General features: G+C 39.5%; 1 protein-coding gene across 8 annotated transcripts in view; it reads right to left on the bottom strand.

Moving 5' to 3' along the window:
* The window catches only part of BEND2 (BEN domain containing 2), a 35,297-nt gene that overhangs the window by 5,221 nt on the left and 2,489 nt on the right, over window positions 1–27,587 (bottom strand). For 2 of the 8 annotated variants that reach the window (XM_074858700.1, XM_074858703.1), the window contains exons 2-12: window positions 22,826–22,931; window positions 22,469–22,615; window positions 18,895–19,055; window positions 17,208–17,279; window positions 16,941–17,030; window positions 12,292–12,396; window positions 9,686–10,199; window positions 8,283–8,483; window positions 7,197–7,318; window positions 6,350–6,563; window positions 4,997–5,200 (exon numbers count right to left, since the gene is read on the bottom strand). In XM_074858700.1, coding sequence (XP_074714801.1) covers window positions 4,997–5,200; window positions 6,350–6,563; window positions 7,197–7,318; window positions 8,283–8,483; window positions 9,686–10,199; window positions 12,292–12,396; window positions 16,941–17,030; window positions 17,208–17,279; window positions 18,895–19,055; window positions 22,469–22,532 — 1,747 coding nt within the window. In that variant the 5' untranslated portion in view covers window positions 22,533–22,615; window positions 22,826–22,931. Of the gene's footprint in view, window positions 1–4,996; window positions 5,201–6,299; window positions 6,564–7,196; window positions 7,319–8,282; window positions 8,484–9,685; window positions 10,200–12,291; window positions 12,397–16,940; window positions 17,031–17,207; window positions 17,280–18,894; window positions 19,056–22,468; window positions 22,616–22,825; window positions 23,336–23,387; window positions 27,018–27,587 lie in introns of those variants that run through there. The other 6 variants (XM_074858702.1, XM_074858701.1, XM_074858698.1 and 3 more) reach the window with 6 other exon arrangements.

Raw genomic sequence — 27,587 nt, forward strand, 5'->3', positions numbered from 1 at the left:
TTATTTTTATTTTTTTGATTACTGAGGAGTGATTGTCCTTCTGAGCTTAGCTGAATTACATGTGTGCTCTAGGCAAGCCCTTAAAACATTTAAATAGGAACCAAAAAGGAAATATCAGCTGTCATTTCAAATCAAAGGCAATACTGTTTCTACTTCTCTGATTAACATCTAGATTTACCTTATCATAATGAAAGGTATAGCTAGTTGATATTATGTCAGTTTTGTTCTTCCACTGCTCTCACATATACTAGCAAGTAAAAACCTAATATAGTATCATTGTTTACAATTGATATTCTAACTTGTGGTTCCAATCCTGGTGTCCTGGTTTAACTCCTGCTGGCAACTAAGCCCCACCCAGCCACTCCCTCACTCCCCCCCCAGTGGGATGGGGGAATCAGAAGAGTAAAAGGGAGAAAACTCATGGATTGAGATAAAGGCAGTTTAATAGGTAAAGCAAAAGCTGCATGCACAAGCAAAGCAAAACAAGGAATTCATTCACTTCCCTTCGGCAGGCAGGTGTTCAGCCATCTCCAGGAAAGCCAGGCTCCATCAATGTAAAATGGCAAAACAAATGCCATCACGCCAAACTTCTCCCCCTTCCTTCTTCCCCCAGCTTTATATGCTGAGCATGACATCTTATGGTATGGAATATCCCTTTGGTCAGTTGGGGACAGCTGTCCCAGCTGTGTCCCTTCCCAACCTCTTGTCCACCCCCAGCCTACTCGCTGGTGGGGTGGGGTGAGGAGCAGAAAAGTCCTTGACTCTGTGTAAACACTGCTCAGCAGTAACTAAAACATCTCTGTATTACCAACACTGTTTCCAGCACAAATCCAAAACACAGCCCCATACTAGCTACTATGAAGAAAATTAACTCTATCCCAGCTAAAACCAGGACACCTGGAAACCCATTTTACCAGAAAAGCACGGGTCTAGGGGAAGGAGAGAGAAAAACTTGTGCTCTTGCAGTTTACTCTGTTCTGGCAGAGTGAGGGCAGGGAGCGAGAGCATCTGAAGTTCTTTCATTCCCAGGATGTTCCTGTAATAAAACTATGCTGATAAAGGATACACAAGCTGTTGGCTGAAGCAGCCATCAGCCTCTCTCCCCTCCATCCCTGACAGAAAATTCAAGAAAATGCTTGGCCTCAGAGCTACAGCACAGAACCAGAATTCCTACTACCAGGCCTACAGAGCCTTTGTACATGGCCCACAAAACAGCTTTTAAATTATGCCTTTTCTTTCACAGAAACTGACCAATTGTTGGGACTACAGTAAGGCTATGTGGGGCCCCTTCCTGCTCTACAGGGTTACATTCCAGGAGCCGACACAGCCATCCAATCAGGCCATGTTACAATGTTAAAGAAAACAGGGCCAGGGACTACCCTCTGGCCCCAGAGCCAAGTGACACGGCCTGGCTGCAACCACAACACAGAGGACTTTGTCTCTTATCTGCTCTGCAGCCTACACAGTGCTCCTGCAGCCCTGACACACTTAATATATCTTTTGAATGCTTCTTAAGCTCAAAATGTCATGAAACAATGTGTACTATGGGAGTATACGGAGATGCTTAAAGTGGCAAAGCTTCCCAGGCTAGTGGTGAAGGAATATTTAAGGTTTGGGAAAGCCCACTCTTATGTATAGTCTTGCCATATTGGGAACCGTTTCTGACACACTCTGTCTGTCAAGCCATGCCCAGACGTCACCCCAGAGAGTGCAAGTCCCAGCTCCATTTTATTTAGCACTACTGCTGTATCCTCTGAGGCAATCTTGCCACACCTGCAGAGCTATTAGGCTGCACTGTCCAGACCTTAACAATCCTCTCAACCTCCCTATACCCCAGGCATGCTGAAGAAGCGGTTTCAAGATTTGGTAGGAGATGCACGTTGCAAAAAATTATGATCAATCATAGAATAGCTCGAGTTGGAAGGAACCCATAAGGATCACTAAGTCCAAATCCCTGCTCCTTGCAGGACTACCTAAAACTAAATAATACAACCAAGAGTGTCATCCAGATGAGTGTAACTAGTCAAATATGCAACCTTATTAACCCAGTGAGCACTACCCCACAGTGATATCTGTAAGGACACAGCAGGAAGTAAAACCCTACATCAAAGCCAGCAGTGTTGGGAAATGTTGAATGCACTTCACTATTACACTGCCTGCAGCCTGCCATCCAGCCCAGTAAATAACACCCCACAAGCAAAACTCAAGAATTCCTGGTAAAGGAAGCATTTTCTCTTCAGATTTCTCATAGAAAAAGCCAACTTTTACAATGAAAATATGACAGGAACACAGAAAATTAAAGAAAAGGTGTAAAGATTTCTATACTGCATGACCAAACCTTTTCAAATATGTTGAACTCTCTAAGAATCTGTAATAGCTATGAAGCAAACAGCCACCCGAAACCTGATGATCTTTTCCCCAACACCATTGTTTATGCTGGCCATGCTTAAATCTTACCAGATAATGCCAACTTTTCTTCTGTGTTATAACCCATACCCCCTTTCTACCTATGATGTGCTTCAGGTGCCTCCTCACTTGCCACATAATTGTTATGCTAATTCTACGGTCACAGTTCTTCTTGCTTTATCCAGCCTAGCAGGAGGGAGCGAATGAGACTAACAGAAGATTTCCTCTCTGGAAGGAGCATGGATCAGTGTTCCAGAAGTCTTAATGCCGAAGTGAGAACAATTGAGAAGTCAAAACACCTGCTACAACTCCAACCATAACATACCCTTCCTCTGCTTCTGGAATAGAATTTGCAAATAGAATAAATAATACCAATTTCCTGAAGACATCCTGGATTCACGTAAGCTGAGGAAACTGCACAACTGTCCATATTCATACAGTGGAATAGGCTGTTACACATTACTTGAAAAGATACACTTCAGTAAAATTCATTATTCAAATAGTTCAAACTGGTCTAGTTCAAAATGCTGCCTGTTCATGTTGCAGCAGTCCTTATCTCACCTGTAGCTTCTAAACAATTAAATCATTTGCTGAGACCTCTTAGGTGAACAGGGGTGGCTGACCTCTGAGCCCTTAGAAGGGCAAGGCACTTGAATCTGTTCCTTTCTGATCACACTCACTCAGGCTGTGAGGAACCTTGGGAGGTCTCTACTCCAATCTTCGGCCCAAAACAGGGACAACTCTGAGGTCAGACCAGGTTGCTCAGGGCTTTGTCCACTGAGGTGTGGAAAAAGGACTGAGATCGCACAACCTCACAGAGCAACGTGCTCCACTGCTTGACTGTCCTCATGGGGAAAAGGAGTCTGTTCATATCCAGTCTGAACCTCTCATTTCCATTTATGTCTGCGGTCTCTCACCTTCTCACATTCAATGCTGCAAACAGCTTGACTAGTAGGAGTTCACTGACAAGACAGATGGTGGCAGACTGCTACTAGGTTCGCTTGGAGCCTTCTCTTTCCCAGACCAAATAAGCCCAGTTTCCTCACTGGGCAAGTGCTCTAGTTCCCCATCCCTCTTTGGTGGCCCTCCAGCTTTACCAATATCCCTTTTTTGTACTAAGGGACCCAAATCTAAATGCAAACTCATGGGTGCTAAACAGAGGAAGATAATCCTCCCTCTTCATCTACTGACTGTGTACCTGTTAATACAATCCCAATTTGCTGTCAAATGCAAACCTGATGAGGGTTCTCCATTGTCTCCATGTCATAAAGATGTTAAACAGGCCAGGTGCCAGGACACACCCTTGCCATACCCCATGTGCCAGTCACCCAAGTAGAGCATGACCCACTACCCTCTGAGCACAAACATCCATCTAGTCCTTTAATGTCCACCCATCCAAACTGTAACATCCCAATATGAATACCAAAATATTGTCAGAGACAATGTTGAAAGTCTTGCTAAAAAAATAATCAAGCTAAGTTACAGCCACTGCTCTCCTCTCATGCACAAATCCAGTCATTTTATCACACAAGGCAATCAGATGTGTCAAACATGATTTACCCTAGGTAAAAACTTGCTGACTGTTTCCAACCACCACCACCCAGAGGCCTGAGACACCTTCATGGTGCAGACGGAGGCAGAGGAGGCACTGAGCACCTCAGCCTAATCTTTAGGTTACCTGTCCCATTCAGCAACAGGCCCACACTCCCCTTGCTCAATCTTTTACAATTAATGTTGCGGTAGAAGCTCTTCTTGCTGTCCTTCACATTCCTTACAAGTCTCAACTCTAGCTGAGCTTTGACTTTCCTGACACCATTCCAACACTCCCAGGCAAAGTTATTAAATCCTGCTTCATAAGCTGTCCTTGCTTCCAATCTCTATATACCACCTTTTTGTACTGGAGCTCAATTATGGATTCACTGCTTAGTTAAACCTGTCTCCCTATAACTCTACGGGTTCTCCTAAGTGTCAGGACAGACTCTCCTGTGCTTGCAGAATGCTGTCCTTAAAGACCTACACACTTTCCTGACTTCTCTCCTCTTCAGAGCTGTCTCCCATATGCTCCCACCTATGAATTTCCCGAATAAGCCATAGTCTGCTCTCCTAAGCTACAGCGTCTGTACTCTCAAACCTTTTTAACTCTACTCAGGATCTTGAGGTCCTGGCAATACTACAATACCTGGTCTCTACAGGCAATACTGCCATCGATTACCACACTCCAACCCTGTTTGTGAAGAGCGCCATAACCTGCTATGCATTACCTCTGGTTGGCCTACCTAGCCCCTTCATCAAGAAATTATTCCCAACACCCTCCAGAATCCTCCGGGAGTGCTTCCATCTTCCACTGTGTTGCCTTTTCAAGCAGGTGCCACGGAGACTGAGTTTCCTCATATGAACCAAGTTTGTGATCTGGAGACTTATATATAACTTTATCTACTTTCTCTCAACTTGTTCCACTGCTTGCACTAATACCTGTCAGTACAGTTTCGCACTTACTTCTGAAGCTCCATGGTTTGTTCATAGGATACAAAGGTAATCACTCTTGTTAATTTCCCCACATTATCATTTGAACAGAGATTTTCTTACTTACCTCTAAGAGCGTTAATTCTGTTGCAGTCCAGTGGGCTCATGCCACGTTCAAGATTACCATATACATTGCTTTTTACCAGCACATCTTCAGTGAACATATGACGAATTAGGTAGCGAGCTGACAACTCTGGCCGAGACTTCCCCTTAGCTACATAAATGACTGAGAAAGGCAACTGGACATTGCGCCATGGACTTCCAAGAAGTTCTAGAAGGGAGAGGGGGAGGGGGGGAGGTTTTACTTATCCAATACAGGCCGTGCTTCAAAATGTCTGTATTACACTAAAACTAGGACATAAAAAAGTTCTCCCCGAAACTACTGTACTTGCTTGGAAAGACCACAGCAAAACCGTAATGCTACAGCTAATACTAAAAATGCAGCATGTTGCAAACAAACGTCTAAGTAGCCAAAAAACCCTGCCTGTTTTACAACAGTGTAACAGCACTTCTGATATGCTTTCAGCAATGCTAGTAATGTAACCTGCATTATTAATGACTGCTTTCTAAATTGTTTTCATCTCATGTGAAAAGATGCTGCTATTCCAATTACATAAGTAAATAAAAGTTCCGTTATTTCAATGGTGCTTAGAACCTGTAAGTAGAAACTGAAGAACATACGAGAGTTTTTTCAATTACTTCAACCTGACTTCACTGCAAACGTTAAAAAAAGCAAAATGCATAGTAAATCAGGAGGTCTGTGGGATCAGACTAACAAATCTTGGGTGCAGGAGCAGATCTGATAGAGCCCAAAAGTGATTCTAATTATATAAATTATTTCCAAGGGCAACTACCTCAGCTCATTTTCCTTGAAGCTCTCTAGAGGCATCACATACTGCACATGGATTTTTTTCCAATGCATTTGTATATTGTGCATTTTTATTAAAAAAAAAAAAAAGTATAAAGGCTGCTTTAAGGCTTTTATTGTCCTAAATTGTCAGTTTTACAAAAAGGCGTGCTCTTCTTCAGAAATTGCAATACCATTCACTAGATATTCTGAGCTAGCTTACTCCATTAAGGTAGAATATCTACCAAATAAGAAAAAACAAGGCAAGTGTGAAATAATTCTTGAAGACTGAACAGAGTATCTTACAGCTGAACTTTCCAATCTTACAGTGAATATGCATTATGGGACACTGGTAGATGCAAATCCATGTTCTGTTAGCCAGGTAATGTTCTTGTTTACTCCCATGAAGACTTACTATATATACAGCAAGACTGCCTTAAGAGGAAAAGAAGAGTCACATAGTTCAGCAAATCCCTTTACTACACAATTTCACCTATAGTAGCATCTTCTGCCTCTCACTGACCATTTAAAATGTAACACACAGATCCAGAAGATGAAAATTTATTAGGTTACCCATAGGTTCCAAAGACTGTGATTTCTTGACCAAAGCTGTGTGGAAAGCTTCTGGAAACTTATCCAATCCTGAATTCTGCAATGTGTCAGTTGTGGAGCTGGTCATTTTCTGACAGTTTTGAGAATTGCCTTCACTATCTTCATTATAATTTAAATCTACACAATGAGATGTATCTGGAGTATCAGCCAGTTTTTCCTTCCCCTCAGCTGTCTCCTGAAACATTAAATGAGGTTAGCACATGCACTGGGAGAGCCTACTAGTTTTCTAATTAGCATTCCAGTTCATTTCCCATTTAGTATAAATTAGATTACAGGTATTTACAATATAGTTACTCCTGAATTTCAATCATGAAAACCATAGGTGAAACAGATACTAAGTATTCACAGATTTGCACAAAGCTTTTTAGAAGCAGAGATAAATGGAGTTACAGGTGTTTTGGGAGTGATGTTTCAGTCAATATAAAGTTGAAATGCATGGCTGGATATATACACAGGAAAGCTTGTGAAAACAGTGCTAGCAGTTACATGTTCAAGCACGCAGTCAAATTTGACGCTACTTCTGGGCAACATTTAGAATGCTTTCCTTTTAGTAGTCTATGCTTATAGATCTCTTAACTGAACGCTGGACATATGAGCAGGAAGAGGCAGAGCGACAGAAAGGGGTATGCTTCCAGTATTCCCCATATGGAACTAGTGCTGCAGTCAGCAGGCCTGTGCTGAGCAACGCAAAGACAGAACCCAAGGAATTGCCAATTAGAGCACATGTATGATGAGGAGTTCAAATAATTAATTTGCAAAATAAGCACAAACTTAGTTCTCAATAAATTATCACCTTGAGACAACTTACTGGGTTTATTTTTGTTTCAGAGCGTAAACAGCGGATCATAGCATTGACATTTGTGATACAGGTTTTCCAGTCTTTTCCATGCTCGCTCAAATCATAGTTTGGAAAGTTAGTTGCAAGAAATTCTGCATATAAAACATAGAAAACTTTTTAAGCTTTGTGACAAAAAGTGGTATTTAGAAGTAAGTATTCTAATGTAGTAAGAAAGAGAGAAAGCTAAGAAATGCTTCAGGTTTCAGGCTCTTCATTTGGAAGCTTGAGATTTCCAGCTTCAATTAAAGAGAGATAGCAAACTCATGTTTTGAAGCTAAGCAGCACTATCAATTTAGGATGTGCAGTAATGTTCACACTTTGAGGTGTGAATAATGCTTTTATTATTAAATATTTCTTGGTAGAATTAGGGGAAAGGTGTGATTTGTCATACTAACTTTAACAAAAACCAACAAAATAACCCCACAAATCACAGAGACAGGGTAATGCTGATGCTGCAACTACTTCACATGGCTTAAATAATCTCCCACCCTTTAAAAAGGAAGGGGGAGATGTATAGGTTCACACATACATGTCATGGGATCTGTGTAAATGGTGAAGATGGGGAGGGCATTTTTTTTTAAAATGCCAAGCCATTTCTCAAACAAACAAGAGAAATGAACTTAAAGAAAGAGTACTTAAGAATCACGAGTTAACATTTGTCCCAAGTATACCATGGTCATTAAAAGACCCAAACCAAACAAAAAATGGACCAAACAAAAAAACCCCCACAAAACCCAGGCCACACACAAACACAAAATAAGTTGTAATGAAAAATTTAGAAACAGTCAGCATGACTGATGAACACGGAGTACACAAAACTAGGTGAAATCAGAATTGTTTTATCCAAACTGAAGAAAAATGAACATTGAGAATTACAAAGCAGGAATTTCAAAACCAGAAGACACAGCAGAGTGGAGCATATCCACTACTGCATTTATTAGTTCACCAGTAGCTAGACAATGATTAGTAGAAATATATAGAAAAGGACTCCTTGTAAGTTAAAAACTCTGTTAAGTATTAAAGAAATAAATCTGTGCATTTTGAAAGGTAGCATACCTCTTATTGCAGCAATTTTGTTGGGATCCAATGTTCTGCGCCCTCGTGCACCCACTCCCATAATGCTGCACAATAACGTTTCCTTGGGGAACAAGACACGAACTAAGTAGCGCGCTGCATACTTTGGTTTAGTCTTTTGCCGAGCTTTCATCAAATAGTTTCCAAGAACTTTTACATTTCTTACTGGGTCACCAACAAACTCTTTCATAAAACAAAAACATTTAAAGAAAAAAAAATTAAAAACCCAATCAAGTTGTTAAAAAAACACTTTTTTAAACTCCTTCTCTTGAGCTCTGTGGTACTCTTGGTATATGTTCTCTACTACAGCTAATTCTACTATGTATTACTTATCTTTGCTCTTACAAAAGCAGCTTTAAATTGGAATGGTAACAGAAATATCTTTTGATTCACATTAACCACCAACGTAACTAACTGAAATAATAACACCCAAGAAAATATATTAGACACATAAAAGTCCGAAATGTTTAGACTAGCCTATTTTACACCTGTGCAGGTACCATGTATGTTTTCAAGACAATGACCCACAAAGAATGGCATATCCATACATAGTACTGCTAAACCATACACTGTTTACAAATTTGCAGATAGATATCTTGAGTATTTCACCTAGTATTCATGCAGCTCTTCAGCTGTATGAACTTACTTTTTAGACCAAAAGCAACTAAAAACCTCATAGCTCAGCCTTCCACATAACTCGGGGCATTTATACTTTAGAAAGAAACGCATTAGTTTTTAAAACATAGTGCTCTTTTATACATACTTGTTTATTATAATGCAATGATCGATGGAATCCTTCATTTTCTGTGGAATTAAGTATTTTGAAAGAAACCAGACACTGGAGGATTTGAGGACAGAAAGGATTTTTCACTGATAAAATCCTCCACAAGAAGAAAACAGGTATTTCCTTCACACAAATCAGGTAAATTGCTTTCTTAAATGCAAAACATGTATACGGGCATATGCTTCACTTAGCTTTACTGACAATCTTTTTTGTCTTTTTAAACATATGCATAGCATGCATACATTACTTACGACATACACGCAGGTTAAAAATAGGTTACATGAAGTGTATCAAAAGAGACAAAGAGGGCCTAGTCTTAAAAGAACCCAAAGCATGTACTGTAATCAAAGGCTTGTAGTAGTCTATACATCTGTATACACACTGCAGAGGTTTTTAAGTGATCCCTGGTACATTAAACATTCCTATGACTTTGTTTCAAGAGTTTTAAACAGTATTCCACTACAGAAATGCTTGTAAGGCAGCCAGTTCTGCTCCTTTACTTTTGCTAAATAATAAATAAAGATTTCTTTAGGTATATTTTTTATACTAGCAGCAGTTTTTTTAGCCTTTGTTTCTGAGTATTTATTATGAAGGAACTCACCAAAGCTAGGATTGATGGAGACTGAAGAAGATGGCAGTTCTTTACTAACATTCACACTCCCAGGTGCATTTCTGTAGTTCACCACCACAGCATTATTTCCCAGACTGGTCTCAGATGGTGCTGGCATTGCTGATGATGCCACTGGTGAAGATGCAGCATTGACAGTACTTTCCACAATGCTGGCTACAAGATTTGATCGTGGAGAAAGATCAGGCATCCTGCTGGCTGCTGTGTATGATGAATGCAACGAATGCGTAGAAACTATAGTGGGGAGTGGTGGGCTCTGTCTATGAACAGGCTGCTGCAATTCAAGCTGAAGACTCTGTTGAATATGTTTTGATGTGGAATTGACCTGAACGTGGCCATTTTGTAAAGCAACCCTTATGACAGGGCTATGCCTTCCCTGGCCTGCTGAAGAGAGATGAAGACTTGATTCCCTTTCCATGGATTTTTGTACTCTTAGTTTTCCTTGGGGCAAATGACTGGAACTTCTGTATGTAAATCCAACTGGTTTCTACAAACGTGATTCAGAAAACAAAAGTTAAATTAAATGTATCTGGTCATTTTCTTCTTCTGCAAACCAGAAAGACTAGATTTTAATAATGACACTATTGGCAACAGACTCTTCATTGAAGTAGTCATTGTCAAGAAGCCAGTGCTATCACTTTTTAGCGTTCCCTCTCTTTTATTCTTCCTTATAGTTTCAACTAAGAGTTTATCTGGTCAGCTTCAACATTTCTCAAGTTTTCTCCACCTGGAGTGCTGGCACAACTGCTTTCTAAAAAGCCAGAGAAATATATAATGAGAAAGGCAGCTTTGTAAAGGCTCTTAAAAAAAGCTCTATAAAAAAAGAATAGGCAAAATAAAATTTAAAATGTCAGCTGTTGACCCAGACTGCTGAATTCTCAAGGGATGTCTCCACTGCCATGTCAGCTTCCCTTTAAACAAAAAATAAACAATACACTTTCTCTGCAGGCTGTTTCTTCATTCTGTACTTGCTAGCTGAAAACATTAAACATTCAGATCTCATCTACAATGGAAGATTCCAAAGAAACTAAGACAAACAGGGACAGGCTATGCTTTTCACCACTTGGAGTACTTTTATTAAGAAACATATGCATCTTAAAGCAGGCATTCTTGTTCAAAATACAAGTCACTGAGCAGCAGCTACCAAATGTAGCTGACATGGGTTTGGTTTTTTGTTTGCTTGTTTTGTTTTTTTCGTGGTGCTTTTTTTGTTTGTTTGTTTACAGAAATCTGATTATATTCCACCCTTGTAACCTTTAAAAAAAAAAATCTATGACCTGAAGAAAGGTTTATGTGCCTGAAAGGTTGTCCATTTCTTCAGCTATTAGAGTTGATCTAATAAAAGAAAAAAAACAAGTACCTTTACCATCAGCCTTTCCTTATTTATATCCTTATCCCATCATGGATACAACAATGGTACGGCTGTAAAAAAAATCTACAGCATTCCTGATGGTTTTAAAGATAAAGTGGTAACAGAATGAAAGAAAGTGGTTGGCAGGTTGCACTTGTTGGCCTTCCCCTTGCACCTTATAGCGATAAAAGCTGCCTTCTTCATAAAAAAAAAAAAAAAGCAGTGCAGGTCACACTTAATCTGAACGTTAAAGCAGCTGCCATCCCACATGACAGAGGGGAGCGTAAGAGCAGAGGTCACAGGGTCCAAGCATAGCTGACAAGACCAGTTCGTTCCCTGAATCTAGTATTTTTGGATGTGTGGACAGTACAAGCTTGGAGTTGCAAACAAAAACGCATTCCCAAATAAAACCTAGTATCCTGTTGATAACTGACATGCATGAGAATGTCATCATTTCTACCCACCCTTAAAGCAAATGGCCTTACTGATGTGTCTTGACATCTCCTGACAGCAGGATCACCTCTGCCACATTAAAAGTTTTGAGTATTGTTGACAAAGAAAGGTCATTAAGGATTTTATGATCTTCTTCAAACATCATCTGTTACGTTTTCCTTTTAAAGAGCATTGTTACAAGTACTAATATTTTGACTCCTCAGTTAACAGTGGATTGACCATATAGGAACAAAATGGATAGTGTATACTCAATATCAAGCCTTCTTAAAAATTTTGAAAACAGGTGCTTTATTAAAAAAAACCAAAACCAATTCTATACTGTAATGGATACGACAACACACTGTTGACATCTAAAAATCAGTTAGTTGAACCAGCCTGAGTGATGCATAAACTCTCTTGTAACTGCAGAAACCAATGAAACAGCACACCACATCTCATAAAGCAGCAACACCAATATACCCAAGTTTAAGACATAACCCACACAATTAATTTCTGTTCATTCCAATACAAATAGAGTTTTACAGCATCTATCACACCATCCTGAACTTGATGGGGGCCACTGGCCCTTCTGTGACCATTGGTCAATAATAACACAGGAGACTGAATCTGGCATATAGAAAGAAACATAGAATAATTTAATTGAAATAGATTTTAAGTCTACTACTTTGCTCCTACTTTTAATCTTAGTGAAAGCAGAGGATTTCTTTAAAAATAAGCACCAGAGGAAGTGAGAGAATTAAGGGAAAAATAAATGTCTTGTGTCTTTAATACTCACAGGTTTGAGCAACAGTGGCTTTACACGAGCATGCTGCATTTCTGAGACCTTCTGATGAAGCAGGTCAAATTTTTTATCCAATTGCTGAATGGCATCATACATGGCCTGACAACAAATGTAAGAGTGAAAACAGTATTGTTTCACAACAACCCAGTTTCAATCTGAAGAAATCAAGAAAGTTCAATTAAGGGCAAACTTCTTGCCCTAAAACTGGGCAAGATCTGTAGATAATATATACACTCTGTAAGCATAAAGATCAACATAGATACAAAATGCAAATAACAATGGTAAAGCTTACTCTTTGGTAAATAACAATGGTAAAGTCACAAGCTTACTCTTGTGACTTTAATGTGGCTGAAACTTAAAGGCTGTTCTTCCTGCTCCCAGCAGATATCTTATTTTTACCTATTTGGTATGTTTTGCTTTACATTGAAAAGCTACTAACAAGCTCTAAGGCAAGTTCGGTATTATGATATGCTATTTCAAGTCATAATAAGTTTCCAAGTACACAGGTAAAAGGCTTATAGGCAGCCACCAAAATACTGATTTCTCTATCACCAAGGGGAAATGTATTTAGAAAAATACTATCTGTAAAGTAAAAGTCCTAACTGGAATTGAATGTAGTGACAGATGTCAAAGACAACAAGAAGGGCTTCTGTAAGTGCAGAGGTGACAAAAGGAAGACTAGGGAAAATGTGGGCCTGCTGCTGAATGAGATGGGGGACCTGGTGACACAGGACATGGAAAAGACTGAGGTACTTTTCAAGTGCTTTGCTTCAGACTTTCCTAGCAAGGCCAGCCTTCAGGAATCCCAGGTCCCAGAGACCAGAGGGAAAGGCTGGAACAAGGAAGACACACTGGATGGAACAGGATCTGGTCAGTTTAAGCAAACTAGACATATATTAAATCCAAGGGGCCTGATGGGATGTGCCCACAAGAGCTGAGGGAGCTGGCTGATGTCATTGCAAGGCCACTCTTGATAACTGTATCGGGTCTGGCTGAGCCAGAATTGGTTTTCCTCTGTAGCAGCCCTCATGGTGCTGTGTTTTATGCTGGGAGCTGGCAGGGTGTTGATAGCACACTGGTGTTGTGGCTACTGCTGAGTGGTGCTTACACAGCACCAAGGCTCTTTCTGACATTTCCCCCCCCACAGTGGGACGGGGTGGGCAAGATCTTGGGAGGGGACACAACCAGGACAGCTGACCCGAACTGACCAAAGGGATATTCCATACCATATGACGTCTGCTCAGTATAAAGCTGGGAGAGAGGAGGAAGGGGGTGGGGTCACCCTTGGTCCTCCGAGGCAACCACTACGCGTATTGGAGCCCTGCTTCCTGAGAAGGCCCAACATCGCCTGTTCATGGGAAGTAGAGAATAAATCTGTTTTCTTTTTTTTTGCTTCCACGCGCGGACCTTTGCTTCGCTTTGCTTATATTAAAACTGCTGTTGTTTTACCCACAAGGGTTGTTTTGTTTTCCTATCTTATTTTCTTTCCCTTCTTTGCCCTATTGAGAAAAAAAGGGGAAAGGGGGGGAAGTGATAGAGCGACTTGGTGGGTACCTGGCATTTAGCCAAGGTCAAACCACCACAATAACACTTCATCGATCATGGCAAATGGGAGAAGTGCCCAAAGACTGGATGAAAGCAGATGTCACTCCTACCTTGAAAAAGGGCAAGGAGGAAGACCCAGGGAACTACAGGCCAGTCAGCCATACCCCCATCCCTGGGAAGGTGATGGAACCGTTTCCAGGCACACAAATGACAAGAATACCACAAGGAATAGGCACAACATGGCTTCACCAAGTGGAAATCACAGCTGACCAACTTGATAAACTTTCATGACGAAATGACTGGCCTGGTAGATGAGAGTAGAGCAGTGGATATTGCCTACCTGGATTTGAGGAAGCCATTCACCACTGTCTGGATGAGGTTGGATGAGTAGGCAGTGAGGTGGATTGGAAACTGGACAAATGGCTGGGACTAGAGAGTGGTGATCAGCAGCACAAAATCTAGTTGGAGGCCAATGACTAGCAGAGTACCCCAGGGTCAATACTGGGTCTGATTCTGTTTAACATTTTCATTAATGATCTGTATGATGGGCAGAGTGTACCCACAGCAAGTCTACAGATGACCAGACTGGCAAGAGCGGCTCATACACAAGAGGGTTGTGCTGCCATCCAGACAGATGTCAACAGGCAGGAGAAATGGCCCAACAGGAATCTCATGAAGTTCAACAAGGGGAAGTGCAAAGTCCTGCACCTGCAGGGAACAACCCCAGGCACCAGTACATGCTGGGGGCCACCCAGCTTTTGGAAAGCAGCTCGGCAGAAAAGACCTGGGATCTTCTGGTGATTACTAAGTTGAATGTGAGCTGGCAACGTGCCCTTGTCGCAAAGGTGGCTAATGGTTCCCTGGGCTGCATTGGCAAAGTATTGCCAACAGGTTAAGGGAGGTGATCCTTCCCTGCTTCTCAGCACTTGTGAGGCCACACCTGGAGTGCTGGGTCCAGCTGTGGACTCCCCAGCACAAGAGAGGCACAGACATACCAGAAAGAGTCCAGCAAAGGGCCATGAAGATGATGAAGGGACTGGAGCATCTCTCCTGTGAGGAAAGGCTGAGGGAGCTCAGACTGTTCAGCCTGGAGAAGTGAAAGCTCCGGGGCGCATCTCATCGATACATACAAATACCTGAAGGGTGGCAAAGAGGACGGAGCCAGGCTCTTTTCAGAGGTGCCCAGTGACAGGACCAGAGGCAATGGGCACAAACAGAAACACAGGAGGTTCCATCTGAATGTCAGGAAACACTTTTTCCACTGTGAGGGTTACTGAGCCCTGCCACAGGTAGCCCAAGGACATTGTGGAGACTCCCTTCTTGGAGATATTCAAAAGCCATCAGGTCATGGTCCTGGGCAACTGGCTCTAGCGGGCCCCGCTGGAATAAGAGGTTTGGACGAGATGACCTCCAGAAGTCCCTTCCAACCTCAACCATCCTGTGACTCCATGAAATGGGATGTAAATGATGTATGGAGAAATCAATTCAGACAAGACTTTTAGAACAAACGTGGCATTGAAATCAATTGTATCCACATTTTTAATAATCACAGAATGAATAATAAAGAATTTGAAAAAACCCACTTATTGTATTGAAAGAGTCTGATCTTCAGTCAATCCCCAAGATCAGGTTTTCTTTCAGATGTTAAAAGTTCAAGTTGCCTTACTAAAGCAATCAGGTGCAAGCTTTTTGAAAAATATTACTGTAAAGGCCCAAATTTTCAGAAATAAAAGCCAGATAAATCAAAGCATTCAAAGTCCATCAGTTATTACTATATGTTACTCTGCAATATAGAAAATTCCTTCTTCATTGATTCCAGGATTTAGCAATTCAAACATGATGCTTACGTAGTAATTTAGACATACACTTTGTGCCATAACAGTTTAAAAGGAATTAAATAAGAGAATATTAATCTAGTATTGAAAGGATGCTGACAACTTGAAAATATCAGGCACACGTCATCAGCTGTTACTGAAAAAAAAACACACAAGGACATTGTAACTATGATTTACAAAGAGGAAACGTGTCTTCAACTAACTAAAGCAATTTTTTTTGTTGATCTACAGCATAACTAGACAGAGAAATTTTTAAAAATACATATGGCTATGAAAAAAAATTGCTAGATAGATTTGTAGTAGATAAAATTGAAAATAATTTTAAATTCTATCAAAACCAACAGTTATGTTTCAATACAATAGCTATCTTTAAAAAAAATTGAATATCTTAGACAAAAGAATCTATAAATCTTCCCCAAATTTAAAATATCTCAAAGAAGTCTAGAAGACCTTTAATCAGTGTGACAGTACAGGCATTATTAAAAAGCATCATGTAGCCCTAGAGCAGATTTACCGGGAGAATGGGATAACAGTGGGGTGAAGGAGACAAAGGGGCTAGTAGACTACAAAAGAGGCTATCGCCTCTCATTAGCACTACTTGCTACAGCACATATTCCCAGACTAGCAGCACGAATGTTAGTCACACAATCTTAGTCAGTTTTCTTCCACAGCATTGCTGAATATGTGTTCAAGGATACTTACAAGACATTAATACTTGGTTACAAGCCACACACAAATTATCCTCCCTAAAGCATGGTCTGAATGTCTTTTACTCTGTAGATTACTGTGACTCCAGAGTCACATAAGGGCTCACCTGAATAAATATGGGATGCTTTTAATTTTCAGTGCACTGATTTTCAATCTTGCCAGCTACTGCTTCAGAAGTCAAAAGCAAAGAACTAGCCAAAACAGCACCACCAGGATTTTGGTGCATTTTGGCAAGACTTGTGTACTTTCAAAAGCTGGGTGTGTATGACAGTCAGATCTTTCCCATTACTGTGAAGCCCCTCCCAATAAATCACTAGACTACATTTTGTATTAAAGCTTAATATTTGAAAAGTATTCTTGCCAGGTATGGTGTGAGAAGTTCAGAGAATATGAAGTAGCAGATTATTTTTTCATTGACAATATTGAAGCAGACAACTCACAAATGAACAACCATAAAGGATGAAGTCATAGGTTATCAAATATAGAATGAAAATCTTCCTGAAATTTAACTAAAATTGTTTAAATGTCATTTCAGAGATAAAATAAAAAAATTACCTGGCAATAACTGAGGACCTCCATAAGAGTTTTCTGCTGATCTCCAATGTAGGAAGCTTCAGTGTAGGAAGCTTCAGATACAATACTCCCCTTTTTCATTAAAATAATAAAAAAAGAGTGTAAGTTAGTAATATATACACAGTCTTAGGATATCACATTAAGCTAATAAATCCCGACTTCAAACCTCATGTGTTATTTTAGTCTTCCCCAAAACATGGATCCCCAAAGCAGCCTTTCAAAGTCAGTCAAAAAAATAAATTAACTTACACATTCATAGTCTGGTTCATACTCATAAATGACACTGTCACTATCTTCATATTCTCCTTCCCTGATTCTCATCTAGGAAATAACATAAATAACTTTTAATGTCTTGAAAAATAAAAGAATTCAAAATATAAACTACAGAGAGAACCTGCTAGGAATCCAACTTGGACACTTTCAGTTGTAGCTGTACTCCCTCCCCAGCTATTAAAGGGCCCAAGAAAGTGAGACTTAACGCAGTCATCTCATTTATGTGCCAGTGGTTAGGTCATATGAATACTCACGTCACTTTCGTTCTAAGAGTATCTTATTCTGGTTTAACATAAGCCTCTTGCAAATTTATACGTATTTTTATTTGGTTATTCTAAGGCCAGAACTTTCTCATCTAACTATATCTGTACTACACAGCCAGGCGTATGTAATTATGAGACTCCATGTAGATTTTTACACTAATTTAAATAAATAAATTTGAAAAAAAATGTGTATTTATTTCAATGGGTATAACTCTGCATGCAGAAGCTGTAAAAACGTCTAAAAGACAAACTTTTCTAACGGCTTGAAAACTGCTTTTACACAGGAATCAACAGTGCCACCACCTGGACAATTCTGGTACTTTTCCTTGACTAGATGGGAGCAGTTCCTATCCACCATACATTTGAAAGGGCTCAAATCAATGAATTTCTGATTAAGACTAAACTGTGATGCATGAAAGTTTTGCTTGTGTTTGTTTCCCAAGGACTCCTCAACTGTTTTCCCTAGGTCTCTTTGTCTAGACAAAAGTAAAACGCTCCCTATATAACTCACTGATAGCAGACTCAAAGCCTTCAATGGACACTTGGGCAAACTAAAATAAGGGGAACTTGAAGAAAAGGACACAGAGATACAATCTAGGGAGGATCTCTCACCAATTTAGGAAGAAGACACCCGGAATTCACAGTGCATACTCTGGAAAGAGCGGACACCATGAAGATGACCACATACTTCTTCCCTCGACCACCGAAGACCTTCACTCTATTTTTACTACGCATGCTTGGACTATGTAAATGAATTCTGGGAACTCATTATCATAAGACACCCCTTTCCAGGAAATCTAATGAATATGTATAATTTGTGTGTATGTAAACTGATGTCCCTTGCTAGTTCTTGGAAGCCCTTATGGTGGAGAATCCCCAGGGCGACCCCAGCACTGTTAATAAAGAATATCTGCTTAACAGTTATATTGGATTCTGACTGTTGAGTTAATTTCTTCATTTCACATTAGAATACCATAGAATTAAATATGGTGACATGAACTAAGCTTCAGACTGCCTCAAGTTAAAAACATATGTAGTCTGTCTTCAGAGAGAATTCTTCATGGAGGCAAATCCTTATTCAACATTAAGTCTCAACTCTCGTTATCCTAAATTGCACAAAGAGATTTTTACCGAAAAAACAGGAGCATCTACATGGGTAATTAGCAAATTAGCGTAAGTTACTCTCCGCTGTACACTAGCTGTTGTTATGCACATGTACAGTATTCAGCATAACAAGATTTTACTCTTGCTAGAAGCTTCCATGCCCTACATGGATATCCTACCCACACTTCTTCACTGGGATGTCATCAAATGAGCGTACAAAAGTGAAGGAAAAAAGACATTCCCAATAACATTGAAACTGGCCTCAAAACAAAGGGCTACTGTTTGGTGAAACATACCACATTCTGTCCCACTAGAGTAGGGGCAAGTCGTTTTCTTTTATTATGTGAAAACACAAAATCCAGTTTTTCAGGGCTGTGACCACTTCCTCTCTGCATACTGGCTGAATGGTTCATTTGTGATCCCACTTTTTCAGCTAGCATTGATAAGCCTTCACTTCCTGGAAAGGTGGAGAAAAAGTAAAGCATATCAGCAGGTTTCCCACAGCATTAAATACTTCACTACAAAAAACATGCAGAGTCATTAATTTTTTTACTTTCAAACTGCTTGGTTATTTGAATTTTTTTAGTAGCATATTATTAAACACTTATTAATCCAATTTATTTAGATCTGAAATTATAAATTCAATTTAATATTCTTTCTTCTAAACCTTCTCCAGCCCCCATTTTATTTGCCTTGCTTTTCACTGTTGATTCTCTGTTCTCATTTCCACATCCAATTGTACAAAGTCACAGCATTCAAAACCCCAACAAAACCAGTTAGCTATGGGTGTATTGCCTGAATTTCAATGTAAAAAACACTTCCCATTTGTTTAGTCCTCAGCTGTCCCTTCCCTACACTTATAGGGTCCCCCCCAGTTTTGTCACTGAAGCACTGTGCAACAAAGAGAGATCTGCTCCAGGTACCTCCCCTGTTGAGTCAGTGTAGGTCAGCAACTACTATCAACACGAACTATCAACAAGTGGGACACAAAATGTCTCCACCTCTTCACATGGGGACTTGGCACAGTTCAAAGGCCATTACCACAGTTTAAAGGCCATTACCACAGTTTATCCATCCTAATTCTTTTGAAGCCCACAGGATTGCCAGACCTACCTTTTGAAGAATGTCGAAGGATTTTCACAGTTAAGAGAAAAGGTGTATCTCTACTGCCAAATCTGCCTGTCCATCATTTACAGGTTTCTACCTCAAACTTTCAGGAAAGGGCTATTGCAGCTCTTTTTAAAAGAAATAAAAACACACTTAAAAGGAAAAAAAAAAACTATTTCCCCTTGAGTTCTATATATTTTAGCTACAGATAGGCCAAGCACTATATAGATAACAAGGTACAGATATAGATAAGATATTAAAAGACAAGTAAAGCTTAAGCAGCTAAACAAGACCTTGGAAGGTTTCCAAGACGTAAGGAGAAAAACTTAGTTGGCATAAAAAGGCAACACCAAGTCTCCACCATACTACCTGTTGTGAAGGAGCTTTCTGGAGCTTAGGCCAAACTGAAAAAGTATGGTGGGAAATTTTGTGGATACCTACAGTAAGTTCCTCCCAAGTAAAAGGGGTTGCATGAGAAAAGTTACAAGGGTACTTCTTACTACTTTTGCAAAATAATGGAACCAATTTCATGGTCTGACTGGAAAGTAGAACTAATATCTCACAAGTAAAGGAAAACTAATCCAATGAGACAGGGACAAGCTAAGAGAAATACTGAAAAGCAAAGACAACTGCTTTTCTTTCATGTGAGAGAAGAGGAAGGCCTAGGGGCAGAACAGAAAAGTAGTAATATAGTCAGTATCGTAAACTAGAAAAAAAAATTTTCTTTGCATTAAGAGCCCAGACAAATGTTGAAACAGACCTGACAGATGCTACCTAGGCAAGATTTGTGGTAGATTTAGATTACTGTAGCTAACATAATTTTGAAAGCACCATCAATAACTGAGTAATAAAAATACATATGAAACTACTTAATATTTGTCCTCTTAGGTGGATTAGAAGCCACCTACCCTCCCACCCAGCTCCAGAGTTTGCTTCCTTTCCCAGATCAGCTCATCCCTCTCTCCCCACCTCATAGACCAAGCCAGCACTCATCTCCTAGCACTAAGCACCCCCAGAACTGAGAGCCTAGGAGATGGCAGCACTCTGTGGGACCAACACAAATACAGGCAAGAGAACACGCTGAAAGTAGGAGTGCAGGGCAGCAAGATTAACACACTGACATGATGTAGTTCCTCAAACCTCAGATACATTCTGCAGCCAAACCAGAATACCCCTTCACCTGGAGAAACATTAGGTCCCTGGTTTAATTACATTTTAAACATATTATGCTTATGTTAAACTAATCGTCTTTCTGATTAGCTTTCCAAATTTAGATTTAGGTACAAATAAAATGACCTAAAAAAAAAGCGCTAGCAAAAGTGATACCGACTTTGTGGGCATAAATGGCTAAGTAAAAAGCATAACAGAAGTGTTCTGCAGCAGGCAGGGAGAAATAAAGACCTAGATCTGTATCTTAGGGATGTTAAGCCTGCTCTGCCAGATAAGTATCTGTAGGCAAGAAGATATGAGACAAAGGTAAAAGAAACTAGTTTGGACGAACAGAACCGGATCTGAAGAAAAGGCACTGCTCTACAGGATACTAGCTTAAGATGGCAATTCAATAAAAACAATCAAAGAGAATTTCAGTTCAAAGAGTTAAGTTCAACAGTTATATTCAAGATAAACTTAAGTCAGGTTTTGGTCATACATCTCACTATACTCAATTTTAACTAGACAATGCCTAATGCTAATAATCTACAACAACAGAAGTTGTAAGCTCAAAGATGACAAAAACATCTTTTACTTTTTAAAAAACAATCATACCCACTCATCATGATTCCTTTGTTGATAATTAAATAATTACTCATGTCCTGAAACCAAGGTCAGCAACTGTCTATGACAGTTTCTTGGGCAGGAATTTTTATTTTTTTGCCCCCCTCTTTTTTTTTTTTTTTTTTAAACAGAGACAAAACCTCAAGTAAACCATCCAAACCATCCTCCTCCCCAAATATGTTTTTAGACATAAATGTACAAAAAAGTACAGTATACTCTACTGTCAAGTAGAAGACCAAAAAGATTAAAGGTTCTCAGAAGCACCTAACAACACTAGGAAACAGAGATGTAAGCTGAAGAAAAACACTGATGAGGTTCTCTATAAAGTCAACTGGCCAAATAAAAAAAGAAAACAACAAACTAGTAAGTGCCATCACTTAGTACAGTCATTTTCCTTGCTAACTTGGTAATACTGCCACTGGACTTAATAAATGCTCCTAGCAGCTATGATTAATTTTTGTCTGGGCCAAAGGAGAATTGGGCAAGATTTCTGAGAGACTTTGATCCTGCATGTTAAAATACATACAATGAAGTGAAGCACCAAAGGCTACTTACAGCTAATAATTTATCACCTTAAACAACCATCTTACTATCACTGCACATCAGTATCCCCAGAGCTCCACTAAATTATGCTGGACAGTTTTATCTAAAAACCTTATTTTTTGGGTTAGGTTCTTCCATGACGTTTCTTCTCCAAATTGCTTGCTAATTCATTCCTAGGTATATTTACTTTATAAGCAAGTAGAAAACCTGTCTTTTTACAACATAGTATTTCAGGGAGTTCACTATTAATAAAGACCTCTAAAGTAGTAACTAAAAGGTCCCTCTTTTTAAATGCATTGCCAAGCAAGTTCTATAAAGTAGCTTTCTAACAAAATATGTTTTAAAGATATGGGTAATATAGAAAGCATTCAAGACAGCAGCACTGAACATACTGTACTAAAACTAGCCATTAACTATTAGGTCACAATAAAAATGAACAGTAATTACCATAGGCAAGTTGAGCCACATGGTGAACAACACCGTCTACTTCAGAGTTTTGCTCCATTGACATGCAGCTTTGTGTGGACAGTCCATTTTCTCCACGGTCAATAATCACTGCTTCAACATCATCCTCAACATTCACAGATACATAATCTATTAGCATATGCAGAAAGAGAAACAGTTAAGACTAGACACCACTCTGCGTATCAGCTGACAACTACAGTGCTTGTATCACATCTAGCATTATCTGAATTATACCAGAGACTAATTTAAAACCAGTTTCACTTTAGCATCTAAATGCGAAGCCACTTTTAAAACACAGGCATTGAAGTTTTAAGGCACACTAGAAGGGAAGCAACTTACTGTTGCTTAGTTGGCAGAATTCCTGAAACTTAGTACCCAACTCTTCCTACAGCGTCCAGCTTCGACAGGAAAGGTTATAAGCCAGTAACAAGCACTTCTGAGAACTCTACATCCAAGCATACGACAAGACATATTAATTTGGCTTTGAAGTTTTTACTTTCATAAATAAGAAACCTTTAATACACTTGAAACAAATCAGTTTACAAATCCTAACTGCATATTTGGTATTCAGATCAAATCAAATACCAGCTCCCAATGAGATGCTGTGCAGAAACACTGAGTGACAAATCTCCAGTACCAAATTTTTTCCAATTAAACATACTATATCAAGAAAAAAAAATGTCCTGGTTTCAGAATAATGGTATTATAGCTATTATAGCTAGATCTGGTATTTTGGGAAGGGTAGGGGAAGGAGTGGAATTTGTTCTTGATGAAAGAAGTTAATGGAAGGAATCACACTGTGAACCACTAAAGTTAGGAAATAAAACATAAATTCCCCCAACACACATGCATAATGACACAGTAACTATATGAACACATGCCATAGGCACAGGATCTCTACCCTGTTCAGTGCACAGGATGGACTGAGTTCCAGGAATGAATCAGGGCTGTATGAGTGTAACAGTGGGCTGGTTCTTTACTCTTACGCAAACAATTCACTTCAAATCCTGCTCTCTTCCCCCTATTCCAATTTCTTAAGAGACCAAAAGGTAGGAAAGAAGCTGAATTCCACAGGTCAAAGTTTTCCCTCTGGCCAGTACTCTCATCCAATCTAGAAGAAACAATACAGCAGGTTTTGAATTTGGCTGTCATCAGATTAGGAAAAACTTTACCAAACTGAGGGTGTGTTCAGAAACACCTATCAATTGCCATGCAGTCAATAGCTACATTTATAGTAGTAAATGAAGCCAAAAAGCTAGCTGGGGCATAGTTGCCCTGCAGAAAGGAGTTTAGCTGAGTGGACATGAGCTGGAATATGCTGCTTATGCTCAGAGAACAGTTCTTGGCCAGTTTTAATTAGCTGTATAGAAGTAAACAAGACTACTCATGAACTTAATTTAGGCACAGCATTTAGCAAAACACTTCAGTGATGTTCACTGACTGAAGTTCATTGTAGGCTAACACGTGTTATTTGCATGTGTTGAACTATTTAACTGCCTCACAGGCACAAATTTTTTTGTTGACAATCATTTAGTATTCTACCTACTTTAACTGAGAGTCAGGAAAAGTGCATCTGCAATGAAGCAGGTGGGAACGGAATCCTCTCTGCCAGTTTCCCCTGCCAGTATGCCAGGCTACTGTATGGCCTGACAAAGGCACTACTTACAGCTGGGCCTCTGCTGCCCTGCAATCATCCTTCTGTCCTTAACTAGAGGAAGTGACACAAGTTGAACATTACCTATGCAACCCTACAATGCACAGAATTTACCTGTATATTCATAATCTTTGCCACAAATCTCATGCTTCACTTTGGCCCATGGGAAAGAAGGCAGGTAAATCAAGCCTACCTGACCAGCAACTACATCACTCAAATCTACAGCAGAGAGAGCAAATGGTATAGAAGAGGAAAAATTCTGTGGAACAAGCACGTAGCAAAGACAAAGCAGCTCCATCTGGGCTAGAGGAAGGCCAACATGATCAGAAGTCAGGAGAGTTTCTACAACTGGTTGATACTGAAAGCAAAGCTTAGATTTCCATACCCTCTACCATGCTCCCTCAAGTAGGTTTCAAAATCAGAATTTCAGTAGCGCAGCGGACTTTGGACAGAAAGTGTTTCCAAAGTTTGTAGCTACAGCAACTCATAGCTGGAGGATAAACATAAACAGGAAAATACAGAAAAGGAAATCACCTCACTTCCAAAAAATATCTAATTAATTACAACACGTTTCTACAATGATGTAGAAGCAATGCAGCAACAAGCACGAGTCTCTTAAAACTTTTAACATCTAAGATGATGGTCAGGATCCTCCTCATCCCCAGGGCTTTTAACTTCCATCACCCATTGCTGAACATGGCTGCTCTCATACAGCAAAAGGAAATTATTCCCTCTTCAGAGCAGCACTCTTACATGGACAGTCAGGAAATTCTGAGATTAGAATACATGACCCATTTCCATAAAGGTATATCAACCTGACTGGTCACTGCAACAATAAGGAAAGCTGCTCCAAGAAATGCAGACCCACCTGCTTTATACCAACCACTTCTTCATTTTCCTAACAGGTTCTAGTTGCCTTGCCTCTAAAGTCAGTGGACAAATTTAAATGTCTTTGCTGTAGACTGACTACATTCATCACCAAGAGAATGTCTGTGCTCAAAAAGATTTTGTTTAGAAGACCTGTCAACACATATTATATAGTTTAAAAAACAAGGGGGGTGGGAGGAGTAGTTCTACTGTGGTCATTCTCACAGATGAGGACAACTTCCTTCATTCAGCTACAATCTTCACACCTTCAAAAACTTGTGACAAAAGAATTCCAGCTATTTTCTCATAATCTTAAAGAAACTGCAACTTAGTCCTGTAAGCAATTCTAAACATTTCTGATGCTTCTTGAAAGTGTTAGCAATACAGAGTGATACCATATACATACACGCACACATTTAATATCAAACAATACGAAATACATATCTATCTCTCTTGAGTAGAAACCACAAACTGCCAGATTCTGTGATTAATTTGTGCTCCTGAAGGTATTTTATTTGCAACTTGAATTAAGATGCAACCACATTTCTTGTGTCAAGTTAATAATTTCATTGCATTAACTCCACTGACACAAAATATAACATAGATATTTGTATGTTTTCAGTAAGTCTTGAAATGAAATTATAAATTTAAAAAGTGTGACTAAGAAAATATTTTAGGTTTATATATTTCAAATAAGGCTTTTACTATGAAGTGAATGAATCACACATTACAGTAAGACTTACTAAATAGGCTCATTTATCCAATCATTGCAACAATGAACTCTTGTCATTTGATCAACATACTCCAGCAACCAAATGACTGTTTATCTTTTTACTACTGCTTGGTCACCTATCCCCACATAGTATAGTAGTATAGGCTTTGGTGAAAAGAGCTGAAAACAAGAAAAATGTGAAACATAAGAATGAAAGATGAATAGAACCAAACTGCAACATAAAAACTCTGGGCTGGTGGGAGGGTCTGGGATGAGACACACAGAAGGACCACCAAAATAATGTAAAGAGAGATGGAAAGATGTTGATATTAAACATGAAGAAATACTAAAAACAACCAAACAAAAAATCCCCATGAAAACAAAAACCCCAAACCAAACAAACTCTTTCAAAGCAGAGTTAAGACAAACACAAAAGGCCAAAAAACTCTGTAGCAACTACAATTACATACCAAAGCAAATGAAGCAAAGCAACCCTACCCAAACAAATAAAAGATGTATCAAGGAACTTACTTGGGTTTAAACCAAGTCATAAAAGGAGACCCAGCTAGCATTAACCGCCACTAGATCTTGCTGGCCTGACACTTGTGCTAACATACACAAAAAAGGAACTAACACAAGGAAAAGCACAGGGACAGCAGTGACATGATGTCTTCCAGCTTCAAGTCATCATTTGCATATTAACTCAATCTCATTGCAGATACAACCAAGAGTCTTAAGCACATTTCCGCATACTATGACAATCAAAGCAATGAGCACAGAAACACAGCCAGATCTGATGCATCAGCTGAACACCAAAGACAAGCTGACAGACTAGTTTTCTTTCCCCAAGTGTGTTACTAATTAAATACACCACATAAGCCAGTGGGATAAGGAAGGACTCGTACTGAGTCAGACACTACCTGATGAAAGCTCTCACTTATTGCGGAAACAGAAATGTAGGTAACCATGAGGTATGGAATGGTAAAGGGAGGCGGATGAGAGCTGAAAGCACTGAGTAGTACTAAATCCTATCCCAGCCTCAATTACAGAGTTCCTGGGGGCTGATAGCAAAAATCACTAAAACTAAATGAAACATTTCACAGAAATCCAGTGGTTTTTCTTCATTTTCTAAGACTTCAGTTAGACACATCTCTGTATTTCTGCAAACACGATCTCAATACTCCCAGGTGCAATGGACAGCCATGGAAGCTATGGGTAAGATGAACTAGATTTTATAAAGATGCTTAAATACTGCATTCAGAAAAATCGGGTACTGTCCACCTCAGGTTGCATCCTTGAATTTAGCATACTTGTGATAATTCTGTCCTTAATCTAGATAGGTCAGAAACACCAGAATACTCTACCAGAGATAAAACACTTATCAACAGTCTCTGAACACTGAAACAATAGTTAATTTAGAATGCTGTAGTCAGAAATTGCATGACTGAAATTCACAACAGATTAAGACAATGGTATCATATATTGAGCAAATACAAACCGATTACTGTGGTGAGAAGCACAATAATGAAACCAGACTTCCCATGGCTTTGTGACTCATATTTGGATTACTGAAACGCTAGTAAAACCAGAACTCAAGGTAAAACAAGTCTCACAAAGAGACCTCTGATGTTTAGTAAGATTTGAGCCTATTCCACCTTTTGTCTGAGGAGTGTTATTAATGGCACATCTTTTCTATTGCTGAGGAATTTGTAACAGTCTTAATATTTGTTAAGAGTACCAAGTTATAGACAAAGCCAATCAGGAGACAAAAATATTGAGGACAAAGGAGAAGGAACAGACACCTAGTGCATAACTCTGTATGTTTGCTTCAGGAGTGTATCAGGATTGCTATGCTCCCACCCTCCTAC

Source organism: Strix uralensis, chromosome 2 (genome assembly GCF_047716275.1).
Source record: "Strix uralensis isolate ZFMK-TIS-50842 chromosome 2, bStrUra1, whole genome shotgun sequence".
Classification (NCBI taxonomy): domain Eukaryota; kingdom Metazoa; phylum Chordata; class Aves; order Strigiformes; family Strigidae; genus Strix; species Strix uralensis.